General features: G+C 40.0%; 1 protein-coding gene across 1 annotated transcript in view; it reads left to right on the plus strand.

Annotated features, from left to right (window-relative positions):
• Positions 1 to 17,309, plus strand: part of REPS2 (RALBP1 associated Eps domain containing 2) — an 87,063-nt gene that overhangs the window by 25,193 nt on the left and 44,561 nt on the right. The window contains exons 11-13 of the mRNA XM_056861956.1: positions 395 to 469; positions 4,503 to 4,545; positions 5,947 to 6,083. Of these exons, the coding sequence (XP_056717934.1) occupies positions 395 to 469; positions 4,503 to 4,545; positions 5,947 to 6,083 (255 nt within the window). The remainder of the gene's footprint in view (positions 1 to 394; positions 470 to 4,502; positions 4,546 to 5,946; positions 6,084 to 17,309) is intronic.

The following is a 17,309-nucleotide window of genomic DNA, read 5'->3' on the forward strand; positions in this document are numbered from 1 at the left end:
TAGAAGCTATACATATTAGATAGGCAAGTATTTCTTTTCCAAGGGGCAGGCACATGAATAGTTGAAGTTTTCACTGAAGATACACTGTAGTTCAGATGTTCATTTACACAAGTGTGACTCTTGACATATTTAGCATCGATTCGTGCACAGCTCTTTTTGGTAACAACATATTAAATACTGGGGCTTCAAATGGCTTTTCTGAAGAATTAATTTTCTGTATTTTTTAATATATTTTGTGATCTTTATAGACTGTATACTATTTTTATATGTATAAGGTACAGAGATCCTACAAAGCACTTAATGCTTTATATTAATAAGTGCTTTGTAGGACCTCTGTACATATTCATAACTATAATCCATACTAAATAACTTTTCACTTCTTATTTTAATTAAGGTCTGAAAGTTAGCACATCAGCCCAAACAATACTAAAGGAATGTAAAGCATCTCAGCACATGGCTGTCAAAACAGGTATGGAAATAAACCCCATTAAAAACATTCATTGTCCTGTTATGATACTAAGCCTAATTACCAAAGGGCAAATTACATTTAACTCATTGGTACTTCCAAATAAAACAAATTAAAAAAAAATAAGACTGTGGGTGATTGGAAATGTGAGCATCATGGTCATGATTTGAAATCCAGTTTATCTGAATAGTTTCTTATATGGGCCATTAAAAAGTGCAGATATATTTAAACTCAGTAGAATAATTTGGGGGGGATATGGCAATAGAAATACACTGGATATTGTTTATATAGCCAAAACCAGCACCTGCCTAGCTGACAAAGTGTCTAAGATTTCCTGCTATCCCTCTCTAAATATGTTGCTATACTGCCCCCGCAACATTTCACATAGTCGTGCCTTCATTCCTTGCCCAGATGCAGGAGGCAGCATTTGGATGAAAATACAGTAATCTCAAAAACGTATTGTATTTGGTTCTTGTAGGTTATCCGGGCTGTGTGACCGTGGTCTTGGTATTTTCTTTCCTGACGTTTCGCCAGCAGCTGTGGCAGGCATCTTCAGAGGAGTAACACTGAAGGACCGTGTCTTTCAGTGTCAAGTGTGTAGGAAGAGTAATATATACTCAGAAGGGGGTTGGGTTTTAGCTGAGTCCTGCAAAAGTATCAAAGGTAATGTGCTAATCATTGTCCTGTAAGTATCAAGATAATGTGCTAATGAGGGTGTGGTATGTTAATGTGGAACCATTATATCCTGAAGTGATCTGTTAACATGTGGAATCCAAAGCTAATCCGCATGGCTATTGTTGACTGTAGTCTTTGTTAGTCTGGAGGTTTTCAAGACAGGAAGCCAAGCCTTATTCATTCTTAAACGCTCTTCTTTTCTGTTAAAGTTGTGCTGATGTTTATGAATTTCAATGGCTTCTCTGTGCAGTCTGACAAAATAGTTGGTAGAATTGTCCAGTCTTTCAGTGTCTTGGAATAAGACCCTGTGTCCTGTTTGGGTCAGTCCATGTTCAGCCACTGCTGATTTCTCAGGTTGTATCCCTCTTTACAACATCAGTATATTAGTCAGTTTTGATGTTGTATCCCTCTTTACCAAGTTTCCAGTAAACGACACAATCTCATTGATTAACCAGATTTTTCTGGAAGATATAACAGCCTTATTTCACTCAGCTCAAACCCAACCCCCTTCTGACTATATATTACTCTTCCTACACACTTGACACTGAGAGGCACTGTCCTTCAGTGTTAGTCCTCTGAAGATGCCTGCCACAGCTGCTGGCGAAACGTCAGGAAAGAAGATACCAAGACCACGGTCACACAGCCCGGATAACCTACAAGAACCAATGAACTCTGACCGTGAAAGCCTTCGGCAACATATTGTATTGTTCATGTTTTTTGTTACTTTTGTCTCTCCAAGTTGCTCAAAAATGCTCTGAATGGTGCATATTCTTAGGAAACTACTCATCCAGGTACTAGTGAGGCCAAGAGTTGATGAGTGCAAACTATAGTTTTTGTTATGATGTAGCAATTGACTTTGGTTCGTTTTGAATCTAGAAGTCTTTTCCTGCATAAGAGCACGGAATGACCGGGGGGGGGGGTATTTCACACAGCCCCAAGGATTCACGAAGCATAGTCTTGAAGTAACAAACCACAGCTTGTCATTAAACCCAAATAATGCCAGTATAAGAATCTGGGCCTTCAATATACAACTTCTCAGCAACAGAAGTCAAATATGCCAAAGGCTGCAATTATATATACAATTTCTTGCAAGTGCTGTTCATGAACGTCCTTCCAAGTGAGCAGACAAAGCACTACTACTACTCTTTCTTAACTGGGATATAAATCTGGTATTAAGACTAGATATGGGCCTAGGCTTACTTATTTCAACATCTTTTATTTTACTAACTTCGTGAAAAAGGCTGGCTTTGCCCATCTATTGTTATCAATAGTCATACTGTATCTGGCACCACTTGTTAAGGTTTTGATGAGAAGACCATTTGCAAATATGAGAAGTAATTTTTATACAAAGGGGGGGGAACAGAAGAATGATGCTGTTTCTAGAACTATTTACATAGCTGAACTAAGTGTATAAAAACAAATGCATTGGGAGTTTTATTTTTTAATGACTAAAATTGTGACCTTGGACTTTACCTTGATGTGTTTCTAGTAAAAAAAAAAAACACACACACACACAACAGTATATGGCCTTTATATCTGTTCAACATGACTCATCAGTGCAGCCGAAGAGAGAAATGCTCCCATTTCTGAACTGAAATATCATTAGACAACCTTGTTATAAGACATTTTTCTTTTGATAGGAATTTAAGGAGAGAAGCAAGAGTGGACATATTCCTTGTTAGTATATCATGTTTCTCATACTTGCTAAGACTCAACTGGACTTAGTTTGAAGGAAACCTGTTTAGTTTGAAGGAAACCTATTAACCCAACAATAAGCTTGTGCGGTACAAATTAACCTTGTTCAAACTATATAGCTTTAGAGAGTTTCCTCTTCAACCCATCCTTCCCTTTGCAGGGAGTAAATTATAATCTAAATACATTTACATGGAATTAAGCTGCACTGATATCAGTGGATCTTACTTCCGAGTAAGTATGGTTATAATCACAATCTTTGAGTGGCAGTCATACTACATTTCCCTTAGTTATTACATACTACATTTCCCTTAGTTATTACACCATTGGCAGAAAGTTTCAGTTTGCTCTGCAAGGTTAAACTCAATCACAGTCTCAACCACTTAAGTTTAAAGAGATTTTGTCATTAGTTTTCAGTGAGCCCGGTCTAGGCTGGGGAAGGTGCAAGCATGATGGCCAGCTCCAAGCAGTTCTAACAGTTGCTGGGTGACCTTTGGCCTGCCAAGACTCCAAACACCAACTATCCCCTTGCATAGTTGGTTTAGCAGCTGTTGCAGGCATCTGTGCCTTATGGCAGCTTGCCTGAGTATTGCCACCCACCTCCAGTGGCACTGCTTCATCAGCACTTAGCTGCCTTGATACTTCTGAACTGGTTTCTGCTGAGAGCTGCAACTAATCAGGGCCATGGAGTGTAGCAATAAATGATGAACCACAAGATTTGTCATGAGGACTGTGGGCTGTACCACATGTGTTGGTAGCCTGCATGGTTCTATAGTAATGTTACTTGAGTGTCAAGGGAAAAAAACCTTGGGAAAGTGACTATCACGTAGAAAGGAGTTCATTGGCAAAGCCACTGGGAGAAAACAGATTTCAAGTAGTTTTTCAATAACCTTTCAAAAATCTCTCACCAAAAAAAAGGGTTTCTGTCAAAACATTCTGCTTGTTTTGCAAAAGAGCTGGCAATTTATAAGAATGAGAATACCTTTATTAGACTAAGAAAGAATATGCACTATCATGATTCAGTTGCTAATTGCTAAGCTTAGGAAGAGATTTCTACACGCATATACTCTGTTCCATTTTATTATGTTGTATCTTCTCTCTCCTTGTTCTTTCTCTTTTTGGTTGTCTAACTGCCCATATTTTAATTCACTCACAGTGCAATTCTAAGGAGAGTTATTCCATTCATTTCAGTGGGCGTAGACTGGAGTAATTCTGCATAGGATTGCACTGTAAATAAACAGAATCAGGTAGTAACATAATTTTTACCATGTGATTTTTTTGTGAGGAGTGTGAGACTACAGTTTATATAATTCAAGAATGGACCACCTATTGCTCATCTACCAGACTTGACTGCCATTTCTTGTCCTATGGCCGATGCTGGGAATTTCTAGGGATCTCATGTCTTGGTTCTGATTTCTTGGTTGCAAGAGTTGATGCAGTTTGGTCATTGTCAAATTCGCTGTTCTTCGGATAGCCAAAAAAGAATGGTACCTGTGATCTCAGATTAAATGCCTGAAGGAGTTATTTATTCCAGATATATTTAGAACAGAGATAAAAAGTAAAACTGAGAATAGTGAAAGACCCCAATAGTGCCATTAGACATTGCATGTTTACAGTTATTCATCATTAAGTATTATTGGTAAATGAGACAAGTGATCTTTTGTTACAGTTGCTCAGGAATCAAACACTCTCAAAGCAAGACCAAGGTCTAGGTAAGCAACCTAAGAACTATGAATTGTTTGATTATTTTTGGTGTTCATCTTTGCCTTTAAGTTGACTGTTTAGAAGCAGTGAGGTTATTTTTGCATTTTATGAACCCAGGTGCAAAAATAACTTTGCTTTATATACATATTTATTACCATTCCAGATTATGACAAATTTTATTGCTATATATAATGGACATCAGTCAGCCTGCTGTAGATGACTGGCCAGTTAGCAGTTCTGGGCCATCTAGAAATCAGGACAACTCTCAGCAATAGAATTTACTCTGCAGAGAATGAATACCTACATATTCGTAGTAGTTTTTTATAAAAGTAATGCAGTACAAGGCATGCTTGCGAACTTATTCTTGTTGAATTGTTGCCGTCATTATGGACTTTGGCTTTATGTATGGAGCTACTTTATGGAATTCTAAAATTGATGTTTTTATTGGAGTTCTCTTTCTATCTTCTTGTATTTTTTAATTAACATTATTTAGTTAATTGTATTTTTTAATGAAACTGGCTAAACCCTTGTTCAGAAAAAATAGCTGTTACCCACGCACATTAAACATACATACTTTGCAAAACTTCAGAAGCAGGGCACACGTATGGCCTGTCTTCTTTAGAGGTTTTTGCAGGGTTGCGGACAGCTAATGTAATTTCATGGATGCGTGACCTTCTAAAATGTTTTTTTTAATATCAAGCCATAATATAAGGCATGTTTTGTATACTACCAGAATGAAAAATTACATTTACTATAAAATTCTTCCAAGTTAAATTAGTGTTCATTCTTTCCAGGGTAATTTTGATTTTAATCAGTCTTGGATTGGTGCCCAGGATAGATATCATTAGGATTTTTTAAAAAGCTATTAAGGATGTGTGAGCAGCTTTGTATCAAAATATGATAAAGGCAGCGTGCTTTTCTGATGAGCAAGTCCTTGTGTGCTCAATCTTTCTCTTGCTGCCTGTTGGGCAACAGCTGCCAGATACTTTCCCCACCTATTGGAAGTTTTTGCTCTTCTGCTCCAATTCTTTTCTTGTCCTCATCTGTCATACATAAAGCATTAGAGGAGATATTGCATCTCCATGTTGTTGGTGCTCATTTGAGTAAATACTGCAATTTTGCAGGGAAAAATTATGATTGAAACAGCAGAAAATGTGTTCTTTCCTTGCAGCATTGTCCTTTCATTTCATGTTGGTACACATGCTCCCCTTCCCCAAGCAGGGCAAAACAAACAAACAAACAGCAGTTGCCCAGTTCCATTCTGATCAGAGAGTGCTAGAGACTTATGCCATTGTTGTAGTATTCACTCTATTTAAAAATATGTGGGGAGAGCACAGATGGAGCCATAGAGGCATTCATACAGGGCAGCAGTAATTTTTCCCCTTTAATTTTTTCTTCTGTTCCCTGAGGTCTTATTCTAGCACATCTATTGAAGATGCAATGAAGAAAGGGGGAGAACCTCCAACTCCTCCACCAAGACCACAGAAATCACATTCCAGAGCATCCTCCTTAGATCTAAATAGAATGTTCCAGCAAAACACACAAGGTAAAGTTGCACAGTCCTTTAAAGCTGGCCTTTGCTTCCTCTTCAGAATGTTTTTGACAATGTTTAGATGCAACTGAAGAAGCTATAAACCAAACATCTTCCCTCCACTTTGCACAAAAAATTAGGGCTTATTCACACATGTAGAATTATTTTTTGACTGATGTTACCCTGAATATGTGAATGAGTTGTTGCAGACCTAACACAGATTAAACTACCATGCAGGTCGGTTATGCATGGGTACTTTCACTCACATTCACATTTGGTCTGTCTTTGTTCCTTGGAGTTATGCATGAGTTTCCCCTCCATTAGAGATGACCTCACTGCCAGCCCTCATGAATTCCGAGACTTCCCATTAACCTGATTCTTCCATTTCCCCTGAGCTCAGCCCACTTGAAATCCCCATGCATAAGGCAAAGCATGGGACATAGAAGCTTGGGGGAGGGATGTTTCTGTCACAGAAAGAACTACAGCCAATTACAAAGCAGCGTGTCAAGGGGTGGGGGTTCAAATGCTTCCTGCTTCCTGGGAGTTCTTTCTGAGCAGAAGAGAGGCATTTAGAAACGAGGCTTGGGTTTCTCCCCCGCCCGCCCCATTCCTTTTAGGGAGCTCTGTTTTGTTTTTGTTTTTTAAAATGCTTTTTGACCTGGCACTTGGGTTTCTGGGGGCTGGGCTTTTAAACACTATAGCCAATTACAAAGTGGCATTTCAAGGGGCGGGGACTCACAAGCTTCTTGTTTTGAGCTTGGAGACTGCTGGTGCATAGCTTCCCGAAATAAAGTGTGGGTCCCCTAAGCAATAAACTTCAGGTAAAGCTCATTGTTACCCAGATGAAATACTTTTTAAAGGATCTGGCTCATGCATTCAACTAACAGTGAGGAGGTGAAGAGAAATAAAAAATATATACAGTACACAAAGGTGTAAATCAGTCTTTAACTCTTGATGTTGCTAGTGGTGTATTATTGGTCTGGTCTTTATAACCCAGGAACAGCGTTCTAGACTCAGTAAAATTTCTGTTTACTGACCAGAGAAGCCTGTCTTATTTATAGTTTATGGTTAGCTGCATGCTGACCATATATTGTGATTCTCTGAATACTTGGTATCCCTCATGTTTTTGCCTGCCATTTATTGAGCATCTGCTAGGTTGCAATATGTAAGAGTCATATTGTATTTGTGGCAAAGATACGAAGCCTCAGAGGAAAAAAACTAGTTTCCCTCCATTCCCACCCCCAGGACGTCTGGAAGCACTGGAAAAAACCTCATATGAAATATTTTCTATTTTAGAAAAAATGAAATGCTTCTCAAGACACTTTTTTCACACTCAAAATGTATAGCATGAAAATGTCTGAGGCCTTTTTTAATTTTTCCAAAGGGAACTTTGGGGGCGGGATACGTTTAAAAAGCTCCTATAAAATATTCTTTCTTTTTGAGTGAGAAAACCTTGTCTTAAAAAAAGCTTTTAACTCATTCCAAATGTATAGTATGAAAAGCCTCAGGACTGTCTCAGTTTTTCCAATTTTTTTTGGAATGAGTTAAATGAAAGACAGGCTTTTCCTCTAAATGTGTAGTATGAAATTTTTATGTAAGACAGTCTACATTATTAGATAATACAAATTCCTGTGTACACTACAGACATATAAAACGTTTTTAAGCATATTTTGGTAAATAATTTTAGTATTAAGATGCCATAGTGTGTATAATGATAATGCCACTGATCACTTCCCCCAGTCGAGGTGGGGGATGGATCAGGATTTCTAGCAGCCTGCAGGTGGGAAACGTGCAGATGTCCAACATCAGCACATACAGAAAAACTATATCGAGGGTGGGCAGGTGAGGGCTATTTAAAGAGCTGCCCAGCTGCCCTCAACTCCTTTTGATCAGGACTAAGCAGCAAGCTGATGCCCCCTGCGGCAACAGCAGTGCAGGCAAAGGTGGTTGAGTGATACATATAAAACTTTGGTGAGCTCCCTGAGGCATCAGTCAATAGGGGTGAAGAAGCACGCTTTTGGTGCCTTCATGGAGCTTGGACAGGAACCCCTTGTGTGGTGCCATTATTTTCAATCCATAGATCTTGCAGCTTTGGGGAAGAGACATGGCACACCTCCCTCAAGCACTATATAATGCTTGGTTAGAAGGAGCCTGAGCTATAGACATCTGACGGCTCAAGTCTCAGAGCGGTTTCACCTGGAAATCTGAGACGCGCAGACAGAGGTGGCCTAATTCTTCTGCATCCCAACAACTGCCCAAGCTGTGATTAGATATGGAGTGTGTTGTTCTCTTGAGATGCTGCAGATCCCAATAATAATAATAACATCAACAACAACAACAGAGCGTATTTTTCTGTAAGACGATGGTTTTTTCTAAAAAAAAATTGGGGGTCATCTTATACATGGAAGCCTGGCCCGAAGACGTTGCCACTGGCCCTGCCCATCAGCTGTTAGGCGGGGAAGAGAGCGAGCGACAAAAGAGGCCAGTCGCTGACGGGCAGGGTGGGCGGCGACCAGTTTGAATGCCGGAATCTGGCCAGCCAGGGCCACCAGCCTCTTGCTTGCTCTCTTCCCCGCCCATCAGCGCGCCGTGAAAGAGGCCAGTCGCCCTGGCTGGCCGATGGACAGTGTTCAAACCGGTCGCTGCCCACCCTGCCTGTCAATAGGGGGCATCTTATACATGGGGGCGTCTTACACATGGGAAAATATGGCATGCTGTCAAGGTGCAACCGATTTATGGCAAGAGATGAGCAGAGGCAAGAGATGAGCAGAGGTGGTTTGCTGTTGCCTTCTTCTGCACAGCAGCCCCTGTCTTCCTTGGTGGTGTTCTACCCAAGTACTGACCATGGCCAACCCTGCTTAGCTTCCAGGCTCTGACAAGCTGTGGCCAGTTTGGGCTATTAATAATAGCCTATTATCATTACACACATTATGGCATATTAATTGCTGCTAAAATTATTTACATTTAAACTTAAAAAAAGCTTGAAAATGTTGTTTATGTCTACATATAGTACAGTACGTATATAGTACATATAGTACAGTATTTTATTAAAATGTTTTCCCCAGAATTTCCATTTCCCCCCCATGCCCAAAGGCATCAAAGGCCCAGGTTTCTGGTCTGAGGATTGCCCCTTCACCCTATCAACTGATGCCTCATGTGCCACTCAACCAACTTTGCCAGCACTGCTGTTGCCATAGGGGGCATCGGGGCATCCAGTCAAAATTTCTGGAAATGTTGCATCTCTAGTGTGTTGTAGCTTAAAAATTATGCCTATCTGCTAGTTCAAGGCTGATGGGGGAATACTTTGGTTCAAACAAATGGAATTAGTTTAATTCTTTTTTTTAAAGCAAAGCCTTTAGCTTATCAAACAAAAATCTTAGTACACATCGCTTGATTTTGTATGTGTGTTCATGTGAGAACAGCTCTTAGGAGATATGTGGATTTTTTTTTCATTAGGAGTTTGTAGAAAGACTATTATTTTATTTCTTATGTCAGGCCAAACTCTGACTTTGGATACATATCTAAACTGACCATACCTGAGTTTGTATATATAGTCTTTATTTCTTCTTTTGCAAACTTGCTTTGGTTCAGAAAAGTCTTAGGGTAACCTGTTGCTCTGTACAATTGAGTGTTTGGAGTTCTCAGGTTATTTGCAAAGAAGGCAGTTGAATAATTTTTCTTTTTGCTAAAGGTATATTCACAAGCTGGTGGCAAAGCGGTGATATCTGTGTCGGTGTAGCATCGTATATAGAAATGTTGGCTGCTGAAGGAAAGCTAGAAAACAGTTCTGGGTAAAACAGCTTGAGCGTCTGACGCTTTGCTATTTGAGCATTTGATGTCATCTGATAGAGCTGGTAAAGATTCAAGGGTGGATGAGGTTCATTTCACAACTTCCCACGGTTGCTAAAAAGCTGTTTGCCAGCATATTTTTTCCTAGCTAAAACCAAGAGAGTTTTATGTGTAGTTTTTTATTTCCTTTTTAGGGGAAGCAGTTAGATGTGTTAAGTGATATGAAATGACAAAAGTAGACTTGGCTGTTTTTGGCTTTTAAAATATATTAATTTTGGTTTCAAATAAGAGAAAGTAGCTTGTTCTGCTCAAAGGTTATTTTGATCTGCAGCTTTTAGGAAAGGCTATGTTGAATCTTTGATCCCTCTGAATTTTGTCTTGGTGGCACAGAGTATGTGAAATTACATCAATTTCATACAAGGTATGGAGAAACACCCTCCACTTCGGGCTATATCACACTATGGCTAGTTTTTAGGCTACATAACTCCCACACTCCAAGAAATTTCTTTTTCAGTAAAAGGATGGAAGGAGGAGAGGGGTTAATTGCTGTCAAGCTTCCTGCATCCTGGCAATGGTTTTCACAAGCAGTCAGTACTTAAGGTTTGGTTATGCAAGTGCTTCCAGCCAGCAGAGAACAATCAAAGGGCTATCTCATACATTGTAGGGATATGACACTTAGGAGGGGACAGAGACATGGGGATGCCAAATGCTAGATTGTACAGGAAGAGATGGACTGACCCAAGGGGTGTGTGTGGACGAACAGCCGAGATGGATTTCCTTGACACAAGGGCAACAAGGTCTATTTTGGCTGATTCTGTCTGGGGATAACTTGGAAGATGGAGCTCTCACACCTGGGCTCCATCTTGATGGCTGCCATTACCACATGGAGTAACAAAGATTAGGTAGCCTGGACAGAGACACAAGGTGATGGGTGACTGATAGAACCCTTCATTTTGTCGTAATAGGGGCAGGACTCTTGTCCTCAAGAGATAGGGAGGGGTCAGAGGTGGGAGCTCACAGAGCTGCCCCGTGTGCAGTCATCTAACTTCCAAGTCACGCCAGAGCACAGAACAGAAAACACACTGATTTGGTTGCTTGGGAACAACTGTTTCAGCCCTTGGAATGCTAATTGACTGAGAGGAACCAAGGAGTTACAGTCATAATGCAGTTTTCATATTTACTTCTGGAATAAAATTGAACTGGCTTTCACTCTGTTTTCTAAGATTGCAGCATGGCGGGGTGGGGTGCCACTCTGCATTCATAGCCAATAAGGGCCAAATAGTTTTCAGCTGAATACCGAAAGGCAAATTTTGTTATGAAGGTGTTTTGGGATTTTTTTTTTCAATAACCAGCTCAGAAAGTTTATCCATGCACTTTCCCACCCCTCTGGCTAGAAGTTAATAACCAATAGGGATGTTTTCTGCTGTCTCCAGTGCAAAGTGTGTCTTCCAGACAAGTGATGAGGTTGATTTGAACATGCACAGAGGCATTTTGAGTTGTGGTCCTATAGAATCAGCTACTTTCTGAGGCTTACCTTGTAGGGTGGATCCACAGCATGGCTCACATGGGCTCCACAGTGCCTGCCCAGCAGGGCATCTGATTGGCCATCATAGCACAAAGGGATATTCACTGCGTGACTGAATGTAAGCTAGGCCTATGCAAGAAAATATATTTAATCAGTGTGTTCATTTTAAAAGACATCCTGTTAAATAGAGCTTCTGCTTGAAATGCTGAAGAGTTATGCATAACCTCACTCCCTGACATCTTTTGGTTTGTCCAGAACCTTGAGTCAGAACTCCAAATGTGCCTGCAGGCTCAAAAAGGTTGGGGACCCTGTTGTAGGCCATGTCCAGACGCTAAAACGTTTTCTTCTTCAATGTAGCTGATAGACGTTTTATTTCATTATTTAGAGGATGTGAGATGGCAGAAGCCTCTGTGGGGCTTGCCACTCATGCTTTGAAAAGGGCCTTTGGATCCGTCTTTGCTGTTGTAAATAAACATGGCTAGTCCCCTGGATTTTTTGTTGAGGAGGGGAACTTGTCCTGAATTCCTTGACACCGTGGTCTACAGATTGAGATCTCATGCTCTGTTCATGCATATGAATGCTGACTTATATATCCATCACCTGATACAGAATATCAAGTAGTAGTGCTGAGAAACTTAACTAGGATCCTGAGAAGCTGATGCTAGGCAGGGTGACTAGAAAGCTAGCTGGACCTTTATTCAAGGGAGCTCCTTTTTTGTATATATTCAGTGAATGTATACTCTTACTGAAAGTGTTTGTACAAGCTCATATTATGTTAGGTGGACAGAGTAAGCAACAGTTGTGGTATTTGACCTGGATGATAGGTAAGTTACTGGGTCTTTATTTATAGCTGTCTTTATCTATAGTGAAATACCTGCAGCTGTAGTGGAATTGGCCTATCACGGTTCGACTGAACTGATTCATTTGTATCATGATGGAAGTGATCCTCCCCCCCAAAAGCATCCCTGAATCCATGCTGTTTCTTGATTCTCTGCTTTACATCCTGCAATGCAATATTTCCTAGTTCTGGGGGTTCCTTCCACCTGGGCTAGCCTTGCATTGGCTGTTTAATTTACAGAAGAGCTGGTAGGTGCCAGCAATTTGCCTCATGCTGCATTCATATGCTGTGTTCCACTACTCATGCTGTGTTTAATAGTCTGATCAGTAGATTAAATTAAGAAAGGTGGTGACCCAGACCAATCTTAAAAGTATTAGTATGGTTGGATGGAAATCAAGAAAGCCCACACACAGAATACTTAAGGCTTTGCTTAAATTAAGGTATTGGAAACAATACTATGTCAGTTATGCCGGGTAGGTCTAAATGAAGTCAATTGCTGTGAACCAAAGGAAGTAAAAGCATGGTGCAAGAGACATACCTGAGTTCTTTCTCTGCACTTCTTTATGGCAACCCCAAGCCCTAAATGGCAAAAACCCCTGCATATAAAAAGAATTTGGTGCTAGGAAATATTGTGGTAAAAGGACTGAGATGAATGTTTAGATCTAACATGGGTGAATCTGAGGATCATATAGAATGGGCTCAAGTATTGTACTGAACCAATGCATAATTGCAGAGAATCAAGCTCCAGGGTCAAATAATGTCTAGCGCCTTTCCACTGCAACATGTGAATTTGGTAGCATAACCATATACATTATATTTGTATGAACACTAAAGTCTTTTGAAAATTGTAAGCATTTAACTCTTGTTCATTGCACTATTTACCTAGATAGGGCTTTTAAAAAAAAGCCAAGTTAGATCATCCATAGAGCTCACAAATGCATGTGAAATAAGAGCTGGGTAGCACCTGGGGTTTTCCTTTGACCTTCTGTAATAGCAAGGGAAATGCATACTAAGCTTCTACCAAGATAGAATGGGAGGGTTAATTGTGCAGTTTTGTTTAGCACACTTGACTGGAGAAAGAGCTGTTAATGGAAGAATACTGGATATCCCATTACAATACCTTTCTCCTTTCCTGCGAACTTGCATACATTCAGAATATATGCATAGGCTCTCAATATAAAAGCTTCAGCTACTTCAGAATGAATCCGCCTGCTTGCTTATGGGTGTCTGCTGATTTGAACATAATTTTTTTGAAGCAGTTGCACTGGCTTCCATTTTGCTTATGGGTTTCATTCATGGTGCTGATCAATACTTTTAAAGCCATTCATGACCTGGGATCACATATCTGAGGGACTGACTCTCCTACCATGCACCTTTCAAATGTTTCAGATATATAGAAATTGTGTTTCAATAAAGATACTGTGAGTTGAACACTGAAGAAAAGGTTTCAAATTCCAGTGCTGCAAACAGAACTAGAACTTGGGAAAACAAGCAGAATACCAAAACACAGTCATGAGAATACATTGATAGGAAAGCAGTAAAAAAATTGTCCTGTCTCTAAGAAACAGAAGAATAAAAGAGCACCCATGCCTTGTGAGAAATATATCCTATCATCCTGGGCATTAGCCTAGAGTATTTTGATAGCCTGTGCATGGATACTTAAATGATCTAACAGTGGTGCATGAAATTACTGGTGCAAGAATATTCAGAAGCGTTTTGTTTTAGTTTGGACAGCATTTATCAATCTGAACAGACAAAATATCATTATGCAATATTATGAAAAAAAGTATTAAAAAGTGTGAGGATCTCAGCAAAACTATGAGCTACACTTAATATTGTACTAATGCTAGTCTTCCCTTCTTTATTTTTAGGAGCAATGTTTATAACTTGTGTCCTTAAAATTCTGGACCAAACAAATTAAAGCTGATATTTCTTAAAACCTTGGCACCACAGAATTTGATGATCTAGGGGAAAGTTAGCAAAACGTATTAGGAAAATATTGAAGTATGTGTACTTATTCTAAAACAGCAATATATAAATATATTGTTTGTTGTAATAAAATTGTCTAAGTTGAGTCAAGGAGTTCTTAGCTGCCTTTATAGTTTTGCTTCTATGCACTGACCAACTAAGGTTATAATTATATATCACACCTAACTATCTGTAACTTTTAACTTGTTCGATTTTGGTATTCCCAATATGCCATCTGTACGGAGACCATTTCTTAGAGAATACGAGAACTTTTGACTTAGAATAGTTAATAGAAAGTAGATTCAGAATAGTTAATAGAAAGTAGATTCAGTTGACAGTAGTTATTAAAGGAGTCCAGGTACCTTTGGAGACCAACTTTGGTGAAAGATAAAATAACGGTATCGTCTGCATAGAGAAGGAGAGGGACTGAAAGGCCCCCTAATTTAGGAGGGTGACCATCTATTGGTTTTAAAAATTGAGCTAGGTCAGGCTTCCGCATATTTGTGTATGGATGCTCCTTTCCTAGCAGAACCTCTTCTGCCACAATCTGTTCCCAAAAAGGGTGGACCTTTTCAAGCACATATAACATAGATCTGCATGACTGTGCTTGAGCTGTGGGTGCCATTGTCTCAGCTCCTGTATTTCAAATGAGGCATGGGGGCATCCTTTGTTAAATTGCACTGGTCCCAACTGTTGGGAGCTGGTTGCAGTTGCTTGTAACCTTGATTCAACTCTCCTGAGCAGAGTAGCCATCTGCCTTCAGGGACTGAGCAGGGATTTTTTTGAATCTCTGCAAATTGCCTGTTGTTGTGGTTCTTTAATTGCCTTCTTCAAGCTGTTTTGGAGTGGGATGCTCTTTAATCTGAAACAAAAGGCTGTCAAGAAGCCAGCACAGACCGGAAATGAACATAGCTTTAGAAACTAGGGCTCCTTCACTACTACTGAATTGGAAGCAATTAGAGTTATTATCAACCCACATGAAATCACATTTTTGTGGTAGTTAAATATGTGTCTGTCATGGCAGATTTCTCCAACATAAGGTTTCCTCTGGTGGAATATTAGCGGAGTGCACAAGGCACAGTGGAAATACCTGATGGGAGGGTGTGTCCTACTGAGGAAATAGTTACACACAGAGCCTTTTTATCTTAGCAAACTAATATGAGCCCTTTATTGTAAGGAACACCATTCTAGACAGGATAGTGTAGAGATAGGATTCTAATCTAGTCCAGGTAGGATGGATGAAGATGCAGGAAGCATGTCCTGGTCTAATAGTTGCAAGATGGAGAAGACACACACACACACACACAGAGAGAGAGAGAGACAGAGACAGAGACAGAGAGATGGTGTTGGCCAGAAAGAAGAAAGATTCCCTGACAGCAGTAGTCTAACACATCAAAGGGATAGCAGCAGAGGAGTAAAAAGGAAGGATGTTCAGGGTCCTGACCTGTCTATCTCGCCAGCTCTCTGTAGTCCCCCTCTGAAGTCTGAGGCTAAGAGACAGTGCGAAGTCCTTCACTTCCCACGACTTCTCCCATTTTATTGGGTTAGCAGAACTTGAATCTCAGCTGAAAATGTCTGCTACATACCAACAGCATTAAAAAGACACTATGGTCTCTGACAGAGAGCTCAAGAAAACACATATCTTGTAGCAGGGTATGAGCTTTCATGAGCAACAGCTCACTTGTTCAGATTCTTTAACTGTGGCTCGCAATAGCTCATACCCTGCCAGAAATTTTCCTAGTCTTTAAGGTGCTACTGGACTCTTGCTCTTTTCTACTGCTAGTGACAGATTAACACAGCTACCCATCATGATCTGTCTCATAGCAGACACCTTAAATAGCCTAATAACAGTATTTTCGTACCCTGTGTGTGTGTTTGTGTTGCTTCTTTGATCACTTCACGCATATGGTGCTTGGTTGGTACCCTGCAAGCCTGTTGATGGCGCTTTTGTTTGTGCTCTGCAGAAAAGATAGTTATTTTAATGTGTTATTGGCTTGAGACAAAGCTATTCCGTCTTGGGAGGTGGTGGTTGAACCTCAGCTGAGTCTACATGGCCGAGCCTCTATGGAAAATGTTCAGCCTGTGGTTGAGATTTAGTGGATGTTCCCCATCATCAACACTTACTTGCATAGGATCAGGCCACTGCACAATAATTAACCTCCCCCCTTCTTGTCTGATTTCCCGTGAATGTGGGAACCCCCTAGAGAACCATTTCTGCAGTAACTGCTCTGGCTGACTATGAGCAATCTGAACTCGGTTCACAATGCCAGAGCTTGCTTTTAAAGCTTTTATGGCCTGCAGTACCTTATGAAACTCCATCCTGTATATGAACTCCCGTGCTAAAGGTAGTCATCAGATTGAGTTCTGATTCATACTCCACTGCTACAGAAAGTGAAGTCAGCAGCTGGAGTACAGTTTTAACCACATTCAACCCAAAGCTCAGGAATGATCTCTCAAGTAAGGTCTGAAGTCATATGTCCCTGATGGCATTTTGGAGGGATTTTAAAATTGATGTTTTCTTGATGTTTGATGGTTTAAGATTATGGCTGTGTCATAATTTTTATTGGTTGATCGTAGAATTTTTATGCAAATTTTAAAATAGTTTTAATGACGTAAGTATTTCTATTTTTCTGCAAACTTCTATGGGTGCAGGAAAAGCAGTATAATATGTAAGCTGGGTGGTAACCGACAGCCATCCCACATTACTGTGCACTGGTCTAAACAATAGAACTCAGGAAATGTAAAAGAGACTTGTGTACTTCCAGAGGTCTTTTTGTGCACAGGCCTTTCCTCAGAAACAGAAGCATCTGGTATGTTTGCCATATCTTTTCTTGATTGTAAGCCACAGTAATGCACGCCTGTGTCTCATGGTCATGTGGAAAGTAGTACCAAGTGAACATGCACATTTAATATAGTTCCTTTGTTACAGAACAGATACAAAGAAAATGTATTCCTGTGTTCTGGAACTTATATTCGGTGGAATAAAATCTGCAAACTGCAACTGAGATGGTTAATTTTTTTTGAGTGGGGGAATAGAATATAGTTCCAAAATTTATACCTTCATGCTATTCCTGTCTTTAACAGGCAAAGACTAACAGTTACAAATCACACAGAAAGGCAG

The sequence above is a fragment of the Euleptes europaea genome, chromosome 16 (assembly GCF_029931775.1).
Source record: "Euleptes europaea isolate rEulEur1 chromosome 16, rEulEur1.hap1, whole genome shotgun sequence".
NCBI lineage: Eukaryota > Metazoa > Chordata > Lepidosauria > Squamata > Sphaerodactylidae > Euleptes > Euleptes europaea.